This window comes from Nyctibius grandis, chromosome 33, assembly GCF_013368605.1.
Source record: "Nyctibius grandis isolate bNycGra1 chromosome 33, bNycGra1.pri, whole genome shotgun sequence".
Lineage (NCBI taxonomy): Eukaryota > Metazoa > Chordata > Aves > Nyctibiiformes > Nyctibiidae > Nyctibius > Nyctibius grandis.
In genome coordinates, this window is record NC_090690.1 from 1,685,069 (window position 1) to 1,705,426 (window position 20,358).

The following is a 20,358-nucleotide window of genomic DNA, read 5'->3' on the forward strand; positions in this document are numbered from 1 at the left end:
CTTGTTGTAGGGAAACCCTATTCCTTGAAGAATTAGTACACAGTGATGTAAAGCTTTTAAAAAAAATAGATACTTTTTTTTTTTTTCCAAAATTGTAAACCCAGCTCTCTGGATCAGCGTTCATCGGTTCAGTGGGGGACCACCTCATCTGTCCCACTGGGATGGTGGAGCCGGGCCGAGCCGCTTCCCAAGGATTCGGTCCATCATATGCACGTGGACCGAAGGGTCGTGGTAGCTTTTCAAAAGGATAAATGGTCACAAGGATTTCTGAGATTTGGAGGAAGCGGTGTTTTGTCCTGGGGCTGAAGCTGATACACATAAACAGGCACCTTCCTGGGTGTAAGTTTAAATAACTGAAAGTGGATTTGTGATGAGAAATGAAGGGTGCAGACAAATGCTTAACCATAGTTCATATGACTTATAACAGTTTATGGTTAATAATGGTTTATATTCATCTTAGGTTTTTGAGGATTTTCTGTGTAGAGCTTAAGTGTTTGGGTTTTGGCTTTCTCAAAAACAAAACTATGGTGAGCTGCTATCTGGCACTTGGCAAAGTTCTCTAATTTCTCTAACGGAGTGAAGCTGTCAGGGCAACATTTTCCATGAGGTTATTTAAAAAAAAATCAGAGCTCTGGAATATGGTACAAGGGAAGAGAATTTTTGCAGAGGGTCCCTCTGTCTTTCTTCCAACACTGACTTATCTGATGATCATGTCCACAGCAGAGCATCAAAAACTTCTGTGTGCTTGTGGTGTGGAATTGCTGCGTGTGTGTATAAGAAAGTGTCCAGCTGTGCACTGATGTGGTGAGTGAATCCGTCGTCCGACCCTGTCGGTAGCTCAGCTTTTGCATAACAATCTCGCCTCCAAAAATAAATCGGGTGGCTGATGCTGTTCCTTTTTACAAACGTAAAAGTCAAAGCACAGAAGTTATGGTATGCTTGTAATGATTTACCCCTGGAAACCTAGAATGTAGCCCTAAAGCAGTTGAAAATACCTGCTTATTAATCTAGCAGTGAGGACCTGAGGGGGTATTTATAGCCATCTGCGAAGGCACTTTTTAGCTAGGAGACCTAAGATTTCACTGGGGGAAACCATCTGCCTGGATCGCAGTTTATGGCAAATATTTTCCAGTTGTTTGAGCACACAGAATCTGCCTGGTCGTTTTATTTCCCTTCGAACACGTTCACAGAGACACCACTCAAAGGCATCCATATCCCATTCTTCATTTGCTCTGTTCTGCTTTAGGTATTTTTGGCATGTGTAGTGTAGAAGATTTAACAGGAGATCCTTCTAGCGTCCTGGGATGCTGAAGTCTGTTCCAGTGCCCTGCAAAGGGAATATAAACCAAGTTTGTGGGGGATTTGATGCTCTGTGGCATGAAAACTAGATGTGAAGATGGTTTTTCGCTGTTTAAAATGGGCAGGTTGGGATTGTCACCGTTGCAGCACGAGATGTAAAAGGCTTTCCAGACCTCAGCAGCTGGGTGAGCACTGACTCTGGGAATGGGTGCCCGAGTTCCAGTAAAAAAGGTGAACGTGGGAAGGCAACGTGGTGCTTTGTCAGGTGTAAGAGGTAGCTGGGAAATTTCTGTACAGGTAATTTAGTGGGTTAAATGCATTTAGTTGATGGAAGAACAGACTGAGTTAAACGTTCTCCTTCCTTTGCACAAACAGTAAACTTACTATGTGTGTGTGTATGTATATGTACATATAACCTGGGTTAAACTGCTGCAGAACTAAACTGTAAAGCCTCTTGTTTCTAATTGATCTGTTTTCCTGTGTTGCAGAGCCTAGCCCAGCTAGAGAACCTGTGCAAGCAGCTCTATGAGACCACAGACACTGCGACACGGCTGCAGGCAGAGAAAGCCTTGGTTGAGTTCACCAACAGTCCAGACTGCCTGAGCAAGTGCCAGCTTCTTCTAGAAAGAGGGAGTGTATGTAAACCAACATAATTGTCCAAAATGTATCTTGGTGTTTTGGACATTGATAAGGGAAATAGCCCCGAGGTCTGGTATGCAGTGTTTATATTGCATACCCAGTGTGCTCTCATGTATGTCAATTTGTGGGCAGCCCGTGCCAAAAAAAGCATTGGCTCTGGTGGCTAATTATGCCGCTGCAGTGATTACTACAAACGCTTGTCAATTCTCATGTCTTGCGGGCCCTGCTGCATTCTTCACAGGCTACCACCCAGACATGTCAAGCTTTAAGTTGAAAACATGATTATGGCAGTGGTATTTCATAGACTGTGGGAACCACTACCCTCTCTATAGGCTTTGGGGAGAAAATGGTGTGTGCACAGAGGGTCCTAGGGGATAAAACCAGCAGCGTTTCTTCTGGAATGTTTCCTTGGAAAGTTGCCCCTGCTATAGTGTTGTCTTAATAATCCAGCAGTTTAAAACAGGGAAAATTAGATCATGTGCTTTAGAATTAGTGTTACAGAAAGGGTGTGAAATATGCCAGCAGTAAATCCTGCCTGACTTTTTTAGCTTTCTTCCTTTTAAGTGGCCATTTGATTTTTACTTTGGATCAGCCCAAATAATGTTTAAAATGGCTTGGCCACATGATCATGTACAGTAACATACTCCTATGGCTCAGAGGGCTGATTGTCTTTTTCAGTCATGGCATTTAAGGTAACTTCATGCAGGTTAACGGTGATTGTGGTTTTACTCCCGCCTTCAGTGGCAGTGCCAGTCTTCCACTCTTTAAAAGCTTTTCCTTTCTTTCTTAAACATTTTCTTCAAGTATTTGCTTTACTTTACTATCTATAAAAACATAGAATAAATACTATATAGAGTATTTAGGCTTACTAATAAGTTAATGCTTTAAACTCAAATTTCCAGAGAGTAATTAGCTTAAAATCCAGCATTGCTGCTTGATTTTCTGAAGCGTGCGGGAAACTTCTGTTTGTGTTTTGGTTTTTCTTCTCTTTGCAGTCATCCTACTCGCAGTTATTGGCAGCTACATGCCTTACGAAACTCGTGTCACGCACAAACAACCCTTTACCATTGGAACAGCGAATAGATATTCGTAAGTATTAATTTTTCTGACCAAACTAATGTGGATGTTTGTCGTATGGACTTTCATCCACGGGTGGGAGGTTCTCTGCAAGCTACTGTGCTTCACAGTTTGGGCATCCGAGGGTATAGGATGCCAAAAGGCAAAGAAATGTTTCTCTTAGATGGCATCTTCACCTGTAGCGTTGGCTAACAGAGTTCAGTGCTAAATATACAGAATTTTTCCAGGTGGAAGGGAATGATGACTCTGTGGTCTTGTGAATAAACCAGTTGCATTTGATACATTTCTTTTGGGGTATAAATTTGCACAGTGCTTGCCTCTTCTGAGGACGTGCTTTCGCAACTGAAAATCCTTTATGGGTCTCTGAAATATCATTTAGGGTATTTCCTCAGGGAGCAGGCAGTCTGACACAGCGCTCTTTCCTGGAGAATGGCTGATACTTCCTCCGAGGAGGGGCTCTGAATGCCATTCCGTCTGCTTGCTTTTGTACAAGTGATGTGGTAGATGATCATCCCCAAGGAAAGGCCTTGAAATGTTTTCAGCTTTTCTCGCTGTTTACGTGTGCTTACAGAGGATTGGACTTAATCTGATAACACAAAACAAGTTAGGCTTGTGGGGAGGAACCTGTCTCTAACCACCTTCCAGATCTGTTCCACAGCTCTGGTAGGTTAAAGGCATAATAAAAGGTCAGCATTTGTATCTAACCCACTGCTGTGCTGATTTTTTTTTTTTAAACAGCTTTCAAAAAGATGCTTTTTCCCATCAGTGTCACCATCTCAGTTCCATCTGCCGAGTTTTTGTCTACAGATACCCCTCTTCTCTGTGTTTCAGGGAACTATGTGCTCAACTACCTTGCCACCAGGCCCAAGTTGGCAACGTTTGTCACGCAAGCACTAATCCAGTTGTATGCCAGGATCACAAAGTTGGGCTGGTTTGACTGTCAGAAGGATGAGTATGTCTTCAGGAACGTGATCACAGATGTCACGAGGTTTTTACAGGTCAGATTTTTGTGTAAGATGAGCACACACCTCGAGGGATTTGAAAGTCCGTGGATTTTCTGTTACTGTTTTGCACCTTGGTATCCTCTGTCCAGTCTTTCATCTGTGTATTTGTTGTTTGAATAGTGACTACCAAGGCTAAGCAGCTGACAACTGGCAGGACAGGTCAGTTTTTTTATTATTTAAAGTTTGGTGGAGCAAGGATTTATTTCTGGAAACTGCCACCATTAGTGTTCAATGGTAAGACGCGTCTTTTAGCGTTCCATTGCACAACTCTTCTTTCAAGCTCTCGAGCTTAAATACACCCTGCTGACTAGTGCAACCTGGTAAACACGTGGGCTTATTGTCTACGAGGGAAATACGTGCCGTGCTTGACTTGCTTTCGTTCACTGCAAGGGTGATACATCCATGGGAGTCATGTTTTGATATTTAGCTGAGTTATCACAACAAACTGTAGCTTAAAGCTGGCCTGTTCCACAAACGTTATTGTTAACAATTTTCTGTTGTTTCCTAAATGTACGTGCTGTCACCACAGTGTAGGGTTTCATCAGACCCTATAGGTAGGTGACATTGTTATCACCAGCTGTCTTCAAACTGAAACTTGCTTCCAGAGAGATCAGTAAATCCTGTAGCACTGTAAATACTGATTTATTTGCTCTGAAATTTGTCCCAAAATCAAAAGGGAGGAACACGGTAGAAGAGATCAAAATGACCAGAAATTCTTCCCAGTGTGGAAAAAGAGATGTAGTGTGTACAAGGCTTTAATTCTGGAATGGTGGAGTGTGGGCATTCAGAAAACAGGCTAACTACTATTATTTTAGGCATTTACAGATGTCTGTGGTGAAGTATGATCTAGAAGGTGTTAAGTAATTTAAAGTTCGTGTTCCTTTGTGGGCTGGTAACCATGTCCCAGATAGCTCACAGGTGCTCTTAGCTGATGTTATCAGAGCTGGATTCCTCACGCTCCCAGCTCGTGACATGGGGAGTGTGTGCTTTTTAATCAGGAACCTAATTAAATGGTGTGAATATCTCCTTGCTGTGTTCAGTTGGAGATGGTCTGTTCCTGTTTGCTCACGTTACCTGTTCTGGCTGCTAAAGTGTACGGGAGGCTGCGCTTTTTTAAAGGTGTGGTTCAGCAAGGTTTTCCAGTGGCTTCTGTCTAGATATTATCATGTAAATACTGAGGCTGTCATCGAGAGATGGCTTCAGTAAAGAAGTGGCCAAGGTCCCAAGCCTAAATATGCTTGAATTTCTCTGCTACAGACGAGCTCAGCCTTCGAAGCTGGAGATCAGGGCGATTTGTGCAGAAGGTGCAAAGCAAGGTGCAGCTAGGAAAGGAAACATCATTTATTAGTTACAGAACAGAACTAGGGCAAAGGAACAATGCAGGTTGTTTCTCTTAAATCATTTGATGAATGGATTACCGTTTCTAGTGAAGAGGTATCTGTAGCAGGCTTATTTCACAATTGGCCCCTTGTTGGCAGCCTCAAGGGGAGCCAGAGGCTGGACAGGCTGTGAAGAATGGACTCCCTTCCCTGGGAGATGGGCTGTCCTTGGCAGGAGGGTCGTGGGGCAGGTGTGTGGAGAAACTTGCTCAGCTCTACTCGTGTTGTTCAGGGTCTGTAGCTTAAAAAGGGGAAAAAGAAATAAAGTTTATTTCCCTGAGTTTTCATCTGGCAACTTTAATACTCAGCCTAACGTTGCAGAAATTCCTGCATGTTTTACCAGAGCCTCTGTTAAAATTAAACAAACTGACTTAAAAATCTAAATAAATCTTTTCAGCGTTAGGGCATAACACGAACATGTTGATTAAACTATTAAATAAAAGGAGCATATTTTTATTAGCTCATGTTACCAAACTCTTTATAATCCTTTGTATTGTTAACAACATCAAGTACTTTAAAAGCACATTTTAAATCTCTGCTTGATATTGCTCATGGGCTTTTTTCCAGTCACAATACTACAAAGATAAAGCATTTCTAGACAAACATGTCTAGAAATCTTCCAAGCAGAAAAGCCTTTGAATGACAAAGCTTAACGAAAACATCCTGGCACTGCTAACTGCTTTCCCTGTCCCCCTTTCCTTCCTCAGGATAGTGTAGAGCACTGCATCATAGGAGTGACAATCCTGTCCCAACTAACTAATGAAATTAATCAAGTAAGTGCTACAGCCTTCCTCAGTGAAGTAAGTGTCCAATTTTCTCATTCATATTGTTGTGTCCTGCTGTGTGTCTGTGCATTTTTGGGGTTTTTTTTTTTTTTGGGAGGGGGTGTGTTGTGTGGTGGGCATTTTCTCTTTTTGTTGTTGTTATTTTTACACAGTCACTTACTGTTGTGGTAAGATGCTGAAACCTCCTGTCCTGAGGAATTGTTTCGTTTCACTGGCATCTTCCATCTTCTCTCATATTTTAATGTAATCTCCTGATAGGAAAGAGCAATGCTAAGCATCTAGCCAAGCCTTAGTGAGGACAAAGCCCTGAGTGTGAGGACACCCCCAGCACCTTCTGTGGTCGGTCCCTGTGCATTGTATCAGCCCGCAGCATTCTTGTGCCAGCAAGTGAATGGACCATGCCCTCCTCTGGATTGACCAGGGAGATGAACCAAAGAGGATTTGTCAAATTGAGCAGATTTTTAAAGCATCCCTTTCATTCAGTACTAAATTCCGTAGCGTTCCCAGTAGGTAATTCTCAAATTCTTCTGGTTTATCGGGGCTGAGTGCTGAGTCCCTTACACAGCCCCAGGTGACTGGCAGAAGGACTGGGCAGTTAGAGCCCTCTAATGTTATGCTGCTGCTCGGTATTTATGTTGAAAGCTGGAACAAGTGGCTTTACTTGGTGCTATCGAAGCTTGGATCATTTTCCTAGTAAGTCAGGCAGACTTTGTAGCACCGTTGATGGCTACCACAGTCCAAAGACAGCGTGAGGGCTGCTGTGTGTATAAATGTCTCTAATTTTGCTAGGAGGACCACGGGTAACTAAGTATTTGATTTTAATATCTTACTAAGGAAACTAACCTTTCATTTTTGCTGGTATATTGACTAATCCAGGCATTGAAATGGAGAGATCCTTGAGTGGGACTTGAAGGATGATTACAAACAGTTTTCAGAACTGGAAATGGAGGAGAAGGTTTTGTCCTGGCGAGGGCAAAGCACCAATTTCTTCTGCTGGACTTGATGAAGTTCAGCACCTCTGAACTTCCCGAGCCGTGTGCTGTAATCTGAATGGCTTCTGCCTCCATTTCAGACCCCAAATTCACTTTCATTCTTCAAGCCTGGCCTGATCAGTAAATCCTAACCCGTAGATCTCCTCCTAACTCTTAAGCCATGTCTTGTTACTGTTACCGTTTCCTTGCTCAGACTTTTGTACAACCCTAACTCCATCTCTGCAGAAGGCCAGTCCTTCACTTCCTTGCATCAAGGATGAGAGCAAGTCTAATTAACTCTATAAATTGGTATGTACCCATCAGTGTCTTTGTACAGGGGTACAGCTTCTGCTTGCAGGAGAATGGTCAGTGCAGAAACTGTCACCTGTCCCTGTCCCAGTCTCTCTACAGGTTGATACTGAAATAAGCAATGAAATTAAAGACTGATCAAAAATCTCTTCCTAATATCTTGGATAGTAAATCTGCCACAGTTTACTACTCATTCCTAAATGTGCTTTGTGCCAGCAATTGCACAGGGCTGGATTCAGTGATTCATCCTGGAAAGTCTAAAATTGTCATTACTTGCAAAATAATAAATCTGCCAACATGCCAACTCATCAGAGTGGGGTCATGTACGTGTGCATAGCAAACAGCCACCCAAAAACCCCTTCTGGGGCTTCTCTTCAGGCTTTCTTTGATAACTGTTTAAACTTCCAACTACATTGCATGAGAGCTGAATTTTCTAGAGCTCTGTTTACTAAAGCTTTTGTTCCAAAAGCTCACAGTACAAATAAAAGAGTGCTGGTAACTGTTTGGAAGTATCATTTTTCATCCTGTGAGTACTGCACAGACTTGCCCAGAGGTACTGAGTGTCCACTGTATTGTAGAAGTTCACTGAGTTAAGCCACGTGACCTCATGGTGAAGAAAAGGGAAATGCCACAAGGCCAGAAATACGTGAGGTTTGTAATAACAGTGGAGAGAGCAAATAATGCTCATTTTCTTAAAGACCCTGAAATCTAATAGCACGAGCTGAGGATTGATAATTCAGATGTTTGAGCACCTGATAAATTTAGGATCAATTCTGATCTGCCACCAACTACTGGGTGATGCAGGGCTTCTCTTCCTCACCTATAATATGAGACAAGAGTGTTTGCATCCTCCGTGGGGTTGTTGTGAAGCTCAGTGTGTTAAAGTGAGGTCCGCAGTGGTTAGAGCTGTACTGATCCTGCAGTGCTGGACGTGTGTATTTAAGGTTAACAGAGGTATAATAGCGAAAGCATAAAGAAAATGGAGATTCACGTTGTGTGCCTGCAAGAAGGCTCCATCCCAGGAGCACTGTGATAACTGGCTGCCCATCAGGTAACTCATCCTGGGCAAGGGGAATTTTGCCAGCCTGTGTTCACCTAAATGGCAAAGCTGTGAAGTATCACTTCACTTTTCTCCTCTTCCTAGAAAATAATCTATGAAGGGACGTAAGTTGTGCTGCTGCTCGCCTGTGCTGGCCCGTGCTAGAATCAGTTGGAGACTTTGTTATCTGGTATAAAGCAATATGTGTGTATTTGCCTCTCAGATCATATGTCAGCTTTTTATTCTGATACGGTGAGAGGTCCAGACCTGGAGTTTGTGATAGATACAGCAAAGTCCACACTGGCTGTCACTGGTTAACTCTCCTTCTAGTTTTCTTCTCATCTGTGCAGGTTCAGGAGGGGAATTATAATTGCTAGTAGTTGACCATGTGTCTGCCCAGCGGCTTCAGGTAGGATTTAACTCCTAGGAGTTCGGAGCACTTTAGAAAGCAGTGTTCAAGTTTCTAAAATGACTTAAGTGCTGTTGAAAATACTGCTGTTGATCCTGCTTTGGAAGAGATTTAAATGAACTAGAGAATAAACCCAACCCTGCTTCCTGGCAGAGGTACAGTGGAACTGCATTGTGAGTATTGTAGGTGGGAAGTCCTGTCATCAGCCAGCGCTATGATTTTACCCGTGGAAGAACAGTGCATCCCCCTGCTTTAGCCAGCTGGTGTGGCATTGCTCTGGGGAGGGAAACCTCGATGTCCCAGTGCTTAACAGGGTTCCTGTGGGTTCTGCTGGTCTTGTTCTACCTCTGCCCGTCAGTTCTAAGCGCTGGTTTTCTCTCTGCTCAGGCGGATACTACTCATCCACTGACCAAGCACAGGAAAATAGCCTCTTCCTTCCGAGATTCATCCTTATTTGATATTTTCACACTGTCATGCAATTTACTGAAGCAGGTAAGGAAACTGTCGTTTGTCATCTCTCTTGGGGGCTGTGTGATGGGGCAACAGACTTTGGGCTGAAGTTCCCTCTGATGTAACTCTCCTGGAACGAGTGCTCTTGTTCTAAAAGCTCTGTTCTGGACTTGGTTTTCAGGAAATGTATGACTTAGGTTGGTATTAAGGACAAAAAATAAGTGAACGTGGCACAGATACAGAAATACGACTCTCTTTAGTGATTTTGATTGAACATACATGCCTGGACTGTGAGGCTTGGGTTAAACTTTCCTGTCTGAAAGCATCAGGAAAGAGATGAGATGTTGTTTAACTTTTTAAATACCTTTGATTTACAGTACTGGCAGAGACGTTTCCTGTAAAATAAGTCCTTGTCTCTCTTTTTAACCTCAGTTTAAAACCCACATGGTGAAAGAAAAAGTGCCAGTGAAGATAGGTTTAGTAGATTGAGACTAAAGGTTGTCCTTGATGTTTTAACACATGATAAATATTAGGCTGTCTTGTGTTCCCCAGGTTTTTATTTTGTGGTGATTATCACCCATGAGTTAACTTGCTTTAAAAATACTTATCTTGGGACAAGGCAGCAATGCTCTGCTAGTAGGGTTGGGTTTTACCCCAGAAAAAAAAAAACAGGTTTTGTTTCAGCTGAAGCAGCACATGTATATTTTGTAAGCAGGTAGATTATCTGGAGAAAATTCTTGATTCTGCATCAGGTTTCTTTTCTAAAAAGCTGATCTGGAGTTCTAATGATGCCTCCAAGAACAGCCCTTTTATGAGAAAGCCTACCCCAATAAACTGAGTGGCAGTAGCACACATTTGATTAGTTTCACTTTTATGCTTCCAGCGGAGTGAAGTGTCAAAGTTGACAAATAGCACAAAGAGTGAAAAGGAAATTTTATTTTAAAGGTTTTTCAAAATGAGCAGCTCTGGTTCTGTCAGTAATAAAGGTAGGTACGTGGGTGTCATTTGATCTTTTTTTCCTCTCCTGATTTCTAAAGGAAGCAAGGCTTGTACAATTATGCTAGTCATCCTTTCCCATGCACCCATCCTCCTGAACCAGAGCAGCTCTGGTAACTTTTGAGTTCGTTGGCTTGTTTCAGGTGCGTTTGATGGTCAATTTGAGGTCTGGCACTGGTCTTGGCAGTGTCGAACGGTGCAATGTGTTATTTGCAATAAACTTAAGCTGGAAGAAGTTACTTTTGTTTTGAGTACAGACGGACTGACCTGTCCCTGGAGCACTGACCTGACTTCTGCATTTAAACTGCAGTGGAATGACCTAGCATTTCGTGTCCATCGTGTTCTTTGTGTTACCTGAGAGGATCCGTGCTTTCCCTGCCCGTAGCAGAGCGCTGTAACCGGAGCAGGGCTCACACAGATCATCTGTGCCACAGGAGTGTGTGCTCATTTCCATAGGAGGGTTAGGTGGAGCAACAGGCTTCCCTGCTGCTAAGTGCTTGTCAGGCAGAAAATGTATTATTGTGTTTAACCTTAATAAGAACTTCCTTATCTCCTGAATCTCACAGTAGAATTGCTGGCAAGCCTGACTGCTTTTCTCCTGTGCAGTACAAGCGGAGGGGAAAAGAAAGCACTGTGTTTATCCATCTTGTGTAAAGACTAAGCATGTAGATACACATGCTGTCTGTAGAAGTATGTGATAGCTGGGCTTGGTGCTTGTGGCGTGTGATCCTTATGACTGCCCCATCCTGTTTAAAGTTGAGTTACTGCCTCAAATTCAGCTGTCACCTTGGTTTTCTTCCTTTATACTTTTTCAATCCGATGTGTTTTATAGGCTTCTGGGAAGAACCTGAATCTAAATGATGAAAGCCAGCACGGTCTGCTCATGCAGCTTCTTAAGCTCACACATAATTGCCTGAACTTTGATTTCATTGGCACATCAACAGACGAGTCCTCAGACGATCTTTGCACTGTGCAGATCCCAACCAGTTGGAGATCAGGTAATCTGCTGGAGGAAGAGGGCTAATCTACAGCAGACCAGCTGAAAGCACGGCTGGCTGGCTAAAGCCCTCTCTGTACTTAACAGACTTCTGTGTACAAAGGCAGATGGAAAATCCAGCCTTTCCTTAGTGTGATTACAAATGCAGTTCAGCTTGGGTTGGCTGTCCTGAGCTATAAAAACACTCCTCTACCCTTTCAGTCTTACACCTGCCAATTCAAGAAACAGTAAACTGGTTTTTTTTAAAAAAATGTAAATAAGAAATAACTCAACACCTGTTCTCAACATCCTTGCTGTTCTCTCCAGTCGTTTTGCAGGCAGGTTCACAGATTGCATTCTTAAAATATTTTCGTGTCATTTTGTCTTAGTACCAAGTACCAGTGAGTTTAGTTTATTTCTGGGAAAGGCAATTGTGTAAAAATGTAAAATCCTTTGGAATGTAAAATCCTTGGAAGTTTTCTTATAGTTTTCTTATAGTGTGGTGCTTCATGAGGCAAGGGCACATGCCGTTGTTGACGGGATAACCTATGGAAAGCAGCAGATGGAGGTGTTCTCAGTAAAATGCTTCGTTCTCTTTCAGCATTCTTGGATTCTTCAACCCTTCAGTTGTTTTTTGACCTTTATCATTCCATCCCTCCTTCGTTTTCTCCTCTGGTAAGTTTAGAGTTTATTTTCCTGACAGACTCTGCTACCAGACAGTGTTGGTAGGATTCATCTGGGAGACTCGCTGTCGGTTAATGCCACAGGCTGCCTTCAGACAGCTGCCTTTGCTTTGGTGGCACTGCCTTGTGCTGCAGCCACAAAGGGGAGGCTGGCCCAGTGCTGCTGCTGGTTTTGATGCATCTGCAGGTTTTGGATTTGACCTGAGAGCAGCTCGTTTGCTGGAAGTCCAACCTACTTTGTCCTTGCGTAGCTTAGAGTCTGCCTGCTCGCTCTTCCAGTAAGCCCTTTTTTGAGGGATGTAGCTTATGTTACTTCCACTGTGCTACTAAGTGGATCCTACAACCATACTGCGAGTAGGTAGCAAGTCTGGGAGCACAACCGAGGAATGTAATTTCTCCTTCCACGCTTTAAAACTAGGCCATGTCCCAGCTGGATGAAACAGCCAGTAGCACAACTGAACTAAAAGTTGGATTATTTCTTCTTGAAAAAAACTGCCTGCCAGGCATTTATCTATCAGATAAATATTTTTCGTAATTAAGGCTACAATGACAACATGCCCTTTGGCTAGGGAGGGAAGGGTCCTTTGGAAGTATTTTTTTCCACTAAGACTCTCAGCACTGCTCATTATGTTGAAGGGCTACTTGCTAATTCTGAATTTAGAGCTTTAAGTAGCAATGAAAGATTTTAACACTGTGAGACTTTTTTTTTGTTACTGAATAGAAATCTGAAGCAATTACACCTTTAATTGTCCTGCCTCTTTGATCAGTAACTGCCAGCATGAATGAGAGGCTCAGCAGTTGAGCAGGAGTCCTTACCCTGCTCAGAGGGATTGGGGCTTTGCCTTCGGATAAGGATTGCAGGGTACTAGTCGTAACTCCCTGTGGCTGCCCTTCAAAAGCCTCTTCACCAGCCTGTTACTCGCTACTGCAGCTGCACCCTTGGAATTTACTCTCAATTTAAATTTCAGAGGTTTGGGTTGAGAACAATTTAATTTAAAGACTACACAGAATTGCAAAGATGAAGGAGCTGTTGTGTAGCGTACAAAGGAGCATCAGACTGAAATGATTTGTTGTGTCATGAGAAGGAAACATGCTGTTCATTTTATTGTTTTGATGCCTTGCTTTCTCTTTATTCTCTTTGCCCCTTGTAGGTTTTATCCTGCTTGGTGCAGATAGCCTCTGTACGCAGATCGCTCTTCAACAATGCGGAAAGAGCAAAGTTTTTATCTCATCTCGTTGATGGCGTTAAACGAATACTGGAAAATCCACAGGTGGGTATTTCGGGTGCAGTCAGGGGAATTGTGTCTCTGCTTACTCTGCATCAGGTTTCTTCACCAAAAATACTTTCTAATGTACATACCCCACTTGTGGCACTGGGGAGGAGGGTGCAACATCTTGCTGTTCTTTTCCTTTTCCTACTATAATAAATCCGTGCCTCTTGTAGCTGACTGCCATGTATTGCAAAATAACGCTGTTTCTCAACTCTTCTCCTCTTTTTCTCCTTTCAGAGTTTGTCAGACCCAAATAACTACCATGAGTTCTGCCGATTGCTGGCCCGATTGAAAAGCAATTACCAGCTGGGAGAGCTGGTGAAGGTGGAGAACTACCCTGAGGTCATCCGACTCATTGCCAACTTCACCGTGACCAGCCTGCAGGTACAAAATGGTTTTACTTACCCTCCACGGGTGTTTATGCCTCTCGTCTTCTCTTGAAACAAAATTATAGCCCTCTTGTCTGTTTTTTGCCACTTAATTCTCTGTACATTATTTTTACCTGGCAAACTCTGTGACAGAATCCTGCAGTGTAGCCTTGGTTATTCTGTGAATTCCTGCTGAATGGAGCAGGAGCAGTGCGTGGGGGAAGGCAGGGTTGCTATGCCTCCAGAGTCTTTCCATGTCCTAGCTGGGGGGAAAAAACCCCACCTTGTTAAATAAGGCTTATTTTTAGAATTATGTATCACTTCACTATTAAAATGCAGTTGCAGGGATTGCTGGTAATATGAATATCGTGCCATATTCCCCCTGAGTTTGTAACTACAGCTTGTAACTACACCCCTGCGCAGAACGTGGTTTAAATAAAAAAGTATAGCTTACATAATGCCTTTGTTTGTTAAATTTTAATATTCATCTGGAAAACAGCTTTAAACTGTACATTCTGTTTGGGGAGCTGTCTGCAGCACGCTGCAGCGTGAGCTCAGCAGTAGTTTGGGACCAAAGGCTTTGGCTCAGCTGCACAGCCTGGGAACTTGGGGTTATCTTTAAAGACTGAATGCTGATAATGCCCACGGAACCCAGGTGTGAACAGAAATCCGTTGTTAAAATTGGCAGCCAGATCATTAAAGTTTTTAGATGTTGCTGTGTCTAGTGCTCCGTGAGTCAAAATAATGTGGATAAAATAATCAAGGCCGTAACTTGCTGGTTTCCTTTCCTTTATCTTGGCTCCTGGTAGCACTGGGAGTTTGCGCCGAACAGCGTCCACTATCTCCTGAGCTTGTGGCAGCGCCTGGCTGCATCGGTGCCCTACGTTAAAGCCACAGAGCCTCACATGCTCGAAACGTACACACCAGAGGTCACAAAAGCTTATATCACGTCCAGGCTGGAGTCTGTGCACATCATACTGAGGTAAGAGCAGAGAGGTGGCAGCACTTCTTGTCGGCGCCAGCACAAAGCTCTGGTGTGTTTCTCCTCTGAGTTTTCTTTTAAAAACTGCAGAAAGTTTTGTGAATGACCACAGGATTTCTGAGGGAGGCTTACCTAAATTGCATATTCTGCTTCTCTCAAAAAAAGGTGGTGGGTTTTTTTTTTAAACTGGGTTTTTTTAGACCTTGCTCCATCATAAATGGCTGAGATTGATCTGAGTGCTCTCTGACATGTCATGGGTAGAATGCATCTTACCTACCATCATCCACCTGCAGCACACCGTTCACACTCTGAATTGCCATCGTAGCAGAGAGGAATATGTATGCAAAGTGTGATTCACTGAATTTTTAGATCACTGCTGTAGCATGGCTCAAATTATACCTCAAAGTGTTGGTTGTTTTTTTTCTTCCTTCGAGTGTAGGGGCAGCCTACAGGACTCTCGTTTGCGTGGGATGAATTCTACCTCGTGTGTGTTTGTATTTGATGAAAACAAATGGTCAAACACAGAAAAATAATGCCTCTGTTCAGGAAGACTGATTGGCTTATCCCTTTTTAGGTATCTAGCAGTGCAAGGGAGGAGCAGCAGGCTTAGCTACTTCTGGAGTTTGCAATAAACTTGTTGTTGAGGTATTTAGAGGAAAAGGCAACTAAAACATTGAGGAAGATGGAAAGCTTTGCTATACAAAGACAACCAGACAGAGACCTTGTTCTTGGCACTGCACGTTCTGTTGAAAGACCTGGGTAAATGCTAAAGACGTAAGAAGAGCTTACTCATCCCAGGTCCTGATGGCCTTTCCACCTGAACCGCTGCTGTTCTTCTGATTTATGGCCACAGTAACAGTCAGATGATCATGTCGGTGTCTGTAGCTCTCCATCGTGACAGAGAGGCAGAGACTTCAGCCATCGGAATTGCTGTCTGCCTGGGAAAGCATCCTCTACCTGACAGAAATAAGCTTATGTTATGGGTGAGGCCGCCTCTACATTTTAAGTCCTTTTCTAATCTGTTTTCTTGCTGCTTAGGGATGGTTTGGAGGATCCGCTGGATGATACCGGCCTCGTGCAACAGCAGCTAGATCAGCTCTCCACCATTGGCCGGTGCGAGTACGAGAAGACCTGCGCTCTGCTTGTGCAGCTCTTTGACCAGTCAGCCCAGTCCTACCAGGAGCTGCTGCAGAGTGCCACCGCCAGCCCCATGGACGTCGCTGTACAAGAAGGTGAGCATGTGTGGAGGCCTGTGGCCTCTGAGCTTGCAGTAGGTTGCCCGTTCTCAAAGTACAGTTTCAGAAGCCTGCATCCCTGGTGAAATCCGTCAAGGGGGAGGCAGATCTCACAAACGTTCCCATGGGGAGGTGCCCGTATGGTGTAGAATGTTTTTGGCCGTGGGTGGACATTCCCAACACCCACAGCAGTGCTGACCGAAGGTATCGCTGTCCTACCACTGACTCCAGTTGTTTTTTGGGGAAACCTAGTGCATCTCCTTGCCTGGTCTTTCAGAGACAAGTTCTGCAGATGTTCCCCCATCCACAGGTGGTCAGCACCGCCTGCCCCAGCCCTCTTTTGTCCGAGGCAGGATATGGAGTGCTCATTTGAGTCTCCCCACTGGCTACGTGGCCAAAACCTCCAGCTGGTGGTTGGTAATGAGTAACTGGGAGTGAGGTGTTCAGCTGGTGCCACTGTCTGCAGGAGTGTGTCTGTGTGCAGCATTGGGTGGGTTCAGTGTGGAGGTTTTGTACTTGCACAGCTGGTTGGTTTAGGAATTGCTTAACCCTGGCCATAAAGAAGCAGTTCCTTTGGAGGTACAGCTGTGTTGTGCCCCCTCTCTAATAACGTAGCTGGCGTCCCCTTTTGTGGAGGAGTTGGGTGCATCAGCACGAGCACGGAAACTCTTCTTTTTCCTTCTGAAGCAGTATTGTCTGACCTAACACAGTACACTTTTTTTGTGTGTGGGCAAGACTGTGTGATGCTGACTTCTCCACCAGCCACGAATAGAATAAATTTGAAAGAATAAATGCTGCCTGCTGGCATCTGCACATGGTTAAATACATAGAATACAGTTTTTCAAGAAAGTGAAAAGCTTTAAATAATGCAAATCTTCCCAGGCAGACCTGGCACTCTTGTTTCTTCTCCAGTAAAGACACGCCTGTTCTCCCCGAAGTGGGAAATTGAGTCATTTTGGTATAGATGGGCACTAAAGCAGAAAGATACTCCTTGTGAATCCTGTCTTTGCTGAAATAAAATACAAATCTCCTCCGCTTCCTCTGTGCAATGTGTGACGTGCTCGGTTCTGATGTCCTTTGTTGGTTTCAGGGCGCCTGACGTGGCTCGTCTATATTATCGGGGCAGTGATCGGTGGTAGGGTCTCGTTCGCCAGCACGGATGAGCAGGATGCGATGGATGGCGAGTTGGTTTGTCGGTAGGGATGCTGACTGCTTCCTAGCTGCACCGCTGTTGAAGTCGACAAAAGAATTGCTATCGTGAAGCTGCCACCATGTTCTTCCCCTCTTTTCACTGCAAAGAACAGTGTGGAATTGGCCCTCCTGAAAGAAGAGATTGGCGGCGCTGGCTAGAGCCAGTCAGCAAACTTCTGCTGTGGCTGGGCTAAATTGGGGAATCTGGGTTATAAGAAAGAGAATGAGAGGGGAAGAGCATGTAAGAATTATACCAGGCTTAAATGCACGCGTTGGAGTAGAACTAAATGCACGATGGTTCTTTGGGGTGGGGGGAAAAGTCTTTTTCCTGGTTAACGATGCAATGTGGGTTTTGTCCTTAAATACGCTGTGAATATTGTAGTTCCATAACTGCCAAAACTTTATACTGTCTGCTAACAGTGCTGGATTTTCAGGATTGTAAGTCCTCTCCAGTGCAAGCTTTATTTGATGGAGGTGAGAACATGTAGCTTACTACTCATGAACAGCATTGAGTCATGCTGAATGTGGTCCAGAGCCTAACTGCTCTGCTTGGAAGCTCAGGGTAGTAAAGGAGCTACACTCTGTGTGGAAGCTGGTCTGTTGGTGAGCCAACAGGTAACATCAAGTACTGGCTTCCCGTGTAGCTGATGAGTTACTGAAGAGGAAATGGTGAGACCCCGTATATCTCAGCTACCTTTAATGCCAGCATATATGGTAGATGTTCACAGAAGTCTATTGATGTTTTATCTTCCCATTCTGTGTTTTGTGGCATTTGCCAAGAAGAATATAATCGCTTTTGCCCCCTCGGTTCTGCTGCATGTGTGTTACTTACCCTCAAATCCCTCCGCCCCTCCCTTGCCAGCAAGGGCTGCCCATTGAGCCCGTGCACAGGTCGCAGCGTTGGTTCTGCAGGGCTCACAACAAAGGCCAAACAAGCAGGAGTGTCCTTTAGAGTCTGGCTCTGTGAGGGGAGCAGGTAGTGGTTTCTCAGGTGGGTTTGAGAACATGGTGGACCAGTCACTTGGGTAAGTGTGCTAAAGCACCCAAAAGGTATTTTGGTATTATCCTTGTGCAGCAAATTAAAACCAAGGCCTTGCAACCCTATCAGAAGGGGTATAGAAGCCTTGTAGTGGCCTTGCACAGGGGAGGAACGTGCCCTAGTCAGTGTCTTGTTATCAGTTTTGTCAGTTCTTGACCCAAACCAGCAATGCCCACGCAAAGTAACAAATACTATTGCGCACAGCCTGGAAACACCACCATGTGCCAGAAATCCCCTGTTTCTCCCAGTGTCCAGCAGCAAAGTCTGTTTTTCCCCCTTCTCTTCAGGGTGCTGCAGTTGATGAACCTGACGGACTCTCGTCTGGCGCAGGCTGGGAACGAGAAGCTGGAGCTGGCCATGCTGAGCTTCTTTGAGCAGTTCCGGAAGATCTATATTGGAGATCAGGTGCAGAAGTCTTCCAAGGTAATCAGTCCCCTTGGCTGGCTGTCTTTGGACATGTCAAGTCCAATAAAAGCTTCTGTTTTTAAATGAAAGCAAGTGGGATTGCTTGTTTTCTGTTCTGGATAGCTGAAATTATCTAAGAGGCTTGACTGCTGTGGTTTCTAGATACGTGTCCAGCGTTAACGTTGCAAACCCCGAGCTGTTTTTGAAACACCCTGTTCTGTATGCATCAGGAAGGAGCCAGTGCCTGTGACAGCAGCCTACAACTTGAGACCTGGGTTCAGTTTTGTTACCTGCCAGGTTTCTGCTGTGACTTCAAATGAGTCCCTTAAGCCTGTAAACCTGTGGAAGTGTGGGAGTCACACCACCTCATACACCCGTGAGGAGCCTGAGCTTAGCATCTCTGCCTGGCTTCCTTGGCTCCAAAATGATGATAAATATCCATTCTCTTCATCAGAAGGCAATTGGACATGTACTGGACTTTGAATGCCTCGGTGCATCTTTAGAGATGCAAAATACCTTCTTTATACTAAAAAAATGTAAAGAATGGGAACATCATTACTCCAGAATTAGGTTCTCTTCCTTTCCAGTAACCTATGACCTTCCTTCCCCACCCCGGAGACTTCGGAGCAGTGATGTGACAAGGGGCTTAGAGTTCCAGATAAATTCACTAAGATAGTGTGTGTAGGTGCAGGAGGAGGAGCACAGTTCTGTCCCCTTTCCCTAGGAAAGCAAGTGCCTGGCTTCTGTGTGCAGTATCTGAACCCTCTATGACTAGTGATAGAAAAGATCATTCCTTGTTCTGTTGGTAGCTTTTAAACTGGTGTTGTTTTTTCCCCTCCAGCTGTACCGCCGTCTCTCAGAGGTCCTGGGGTTGAATGATGAGACCATGGTCCTGAGTGTCTTCATAGGAAAAATGTAAGTGTTCCTGCTTGGAGGCATCAGAGATTCCAGGGTTTATTTGAAGGTGTAACGAGGAAAACTGGAACTTGAGGAAGTGTTGCTCAGTCTAAAGCTAGTAACGTCTGGCTACTCGAGAGAATTGCAGCTTGTATCAGGGCTTAAGTCACGCACAATATCCAGGAGTGATTTATCCACCGAGGATTCTAGCCTGGGCTGTGGACACACAAAAATAAGCCGTACACCAGGAGAATGGATTCTCTTTCCAGTGCCTGCTTAGTCAAACCAAAGTCAGGGAGGGGACAGCCGCAAGCACTCGTGCCCTATCACTTCACTCTTGGCAATCACCAGCCACGAAAGCTCTGTGGGGAGGGGACTGCTCCTTCAGAGGTTTTCCTTGCAAATTGTGCTGTTCAGGACCAGAGTAGCGCAAGTCCTTTTCTTAAAACTCTTCCCCTCTGGTAGGCAGCCTGTTCTGTGGCAGCTCTCCTCTGGGCTGAACCTGTCGACTGGCTTTTTGTCATGTCTTTGGCCGCCTCCATTAGCATTTTGAACCAATTCAGTAGCTCCGATGCTGACGCCCAGTGCCGTGTGCCTGGTGCTGTGCAGCCTCTAGCTCCCCCTTGACTTCTTTAGCATCGCCCCCGTCTTTACGTGCATGGGGCCTTGCTTACCCTCGTGAGCCCCAAGGGGTGAGATGGCTCTCCTGGAAGAAGCAAGGGCTACTAGAATTCTGCAGCTGACAGTGGATGGTGCAGGTGCAGAATTGCATACGTCTGCATGTAGTCACTGCCGCAGAATTCTCTTACCCTTGCTGCAGAAACCAGCCCTGGAGTGCCACAGAATTCCAAGGGCCTGGGTATGGGCCAGTGTAGCTTGGGACCCAAGTAGTGAAGATTATCTGAAGGATAATTTTCTAGTCAACCAAATGTAAGTACAGTAATTTTATACCAA

General features: G+C 44.5%; 1 protein-coding gene across 2 annotated transcripts in view; it reads left to right on the forward strand.

Moving 5' to 3' along the window:
• Positions 1–1,495: 1,495 nt before the first annotated feature.
• The window catches only part of XPO7 (exportin 7), a 30,899-nt gene continuing 12,036 nt past the window's right edge, over positions 1,496–20,358 (forward strand). Inside the window, exons 1-15 of one of the 2 annotated variants that reach the window (XM_068421274.1) lie at positions 1,496–1,530; positions 1,788–1,934; positions 2,934–3,027; positions 3,847–4,013; positions 6,106–6,198; positions 9,299–9,403; positions 11,190–11,355; positions 11,935–12,008; positions 13,168–13,287; positions 13,525–13,671; positions 14,465–14,637; positions 15,676–15,869; positions 16,963–17,068; positions 18,390–18,525; positions 19,349–19,422. In XM_068421274.1, coding sequence (XP_068277375.1) covers positions 1,504–1,530; positions 1,788–1,934; positions 2,934–3,027; positions 3,847–4,013; positions 6,106–6,198; positions 9,299–9,403; positions 11,190–11,355; positions 11,935–12,008; positions 13,168–13,287; positions 13,525–13,671; positions 14,465–14,637; positions 15,676–15,869; positions 16,963–17,068; positions 18,390–18,525; positions 19,349–19,422 — 1,823 coding nt within the window. In that variant the 5' untranslated portion in view covers positions 1,496–1,503. The remainder of the gene's footprint in view (positions 1,531–1,787; positions 1,935–2,933; positions 3,028–3,846; positions 4,014–6,105; positions 6,199–9,298; positions 9,404–11,189; positions 11,356–11,934; positions 12,009–13,167; positions 13,288–13,524; positions 13,672–14,464; positions 14,638–15,675; positions 15,870–16,962; positions 17,069–18,389; positions 18,526–19,348; positions 19,423–20,358) is intronic. The other variant, XM_068421275.1, reaches the window with a different exon arrangement.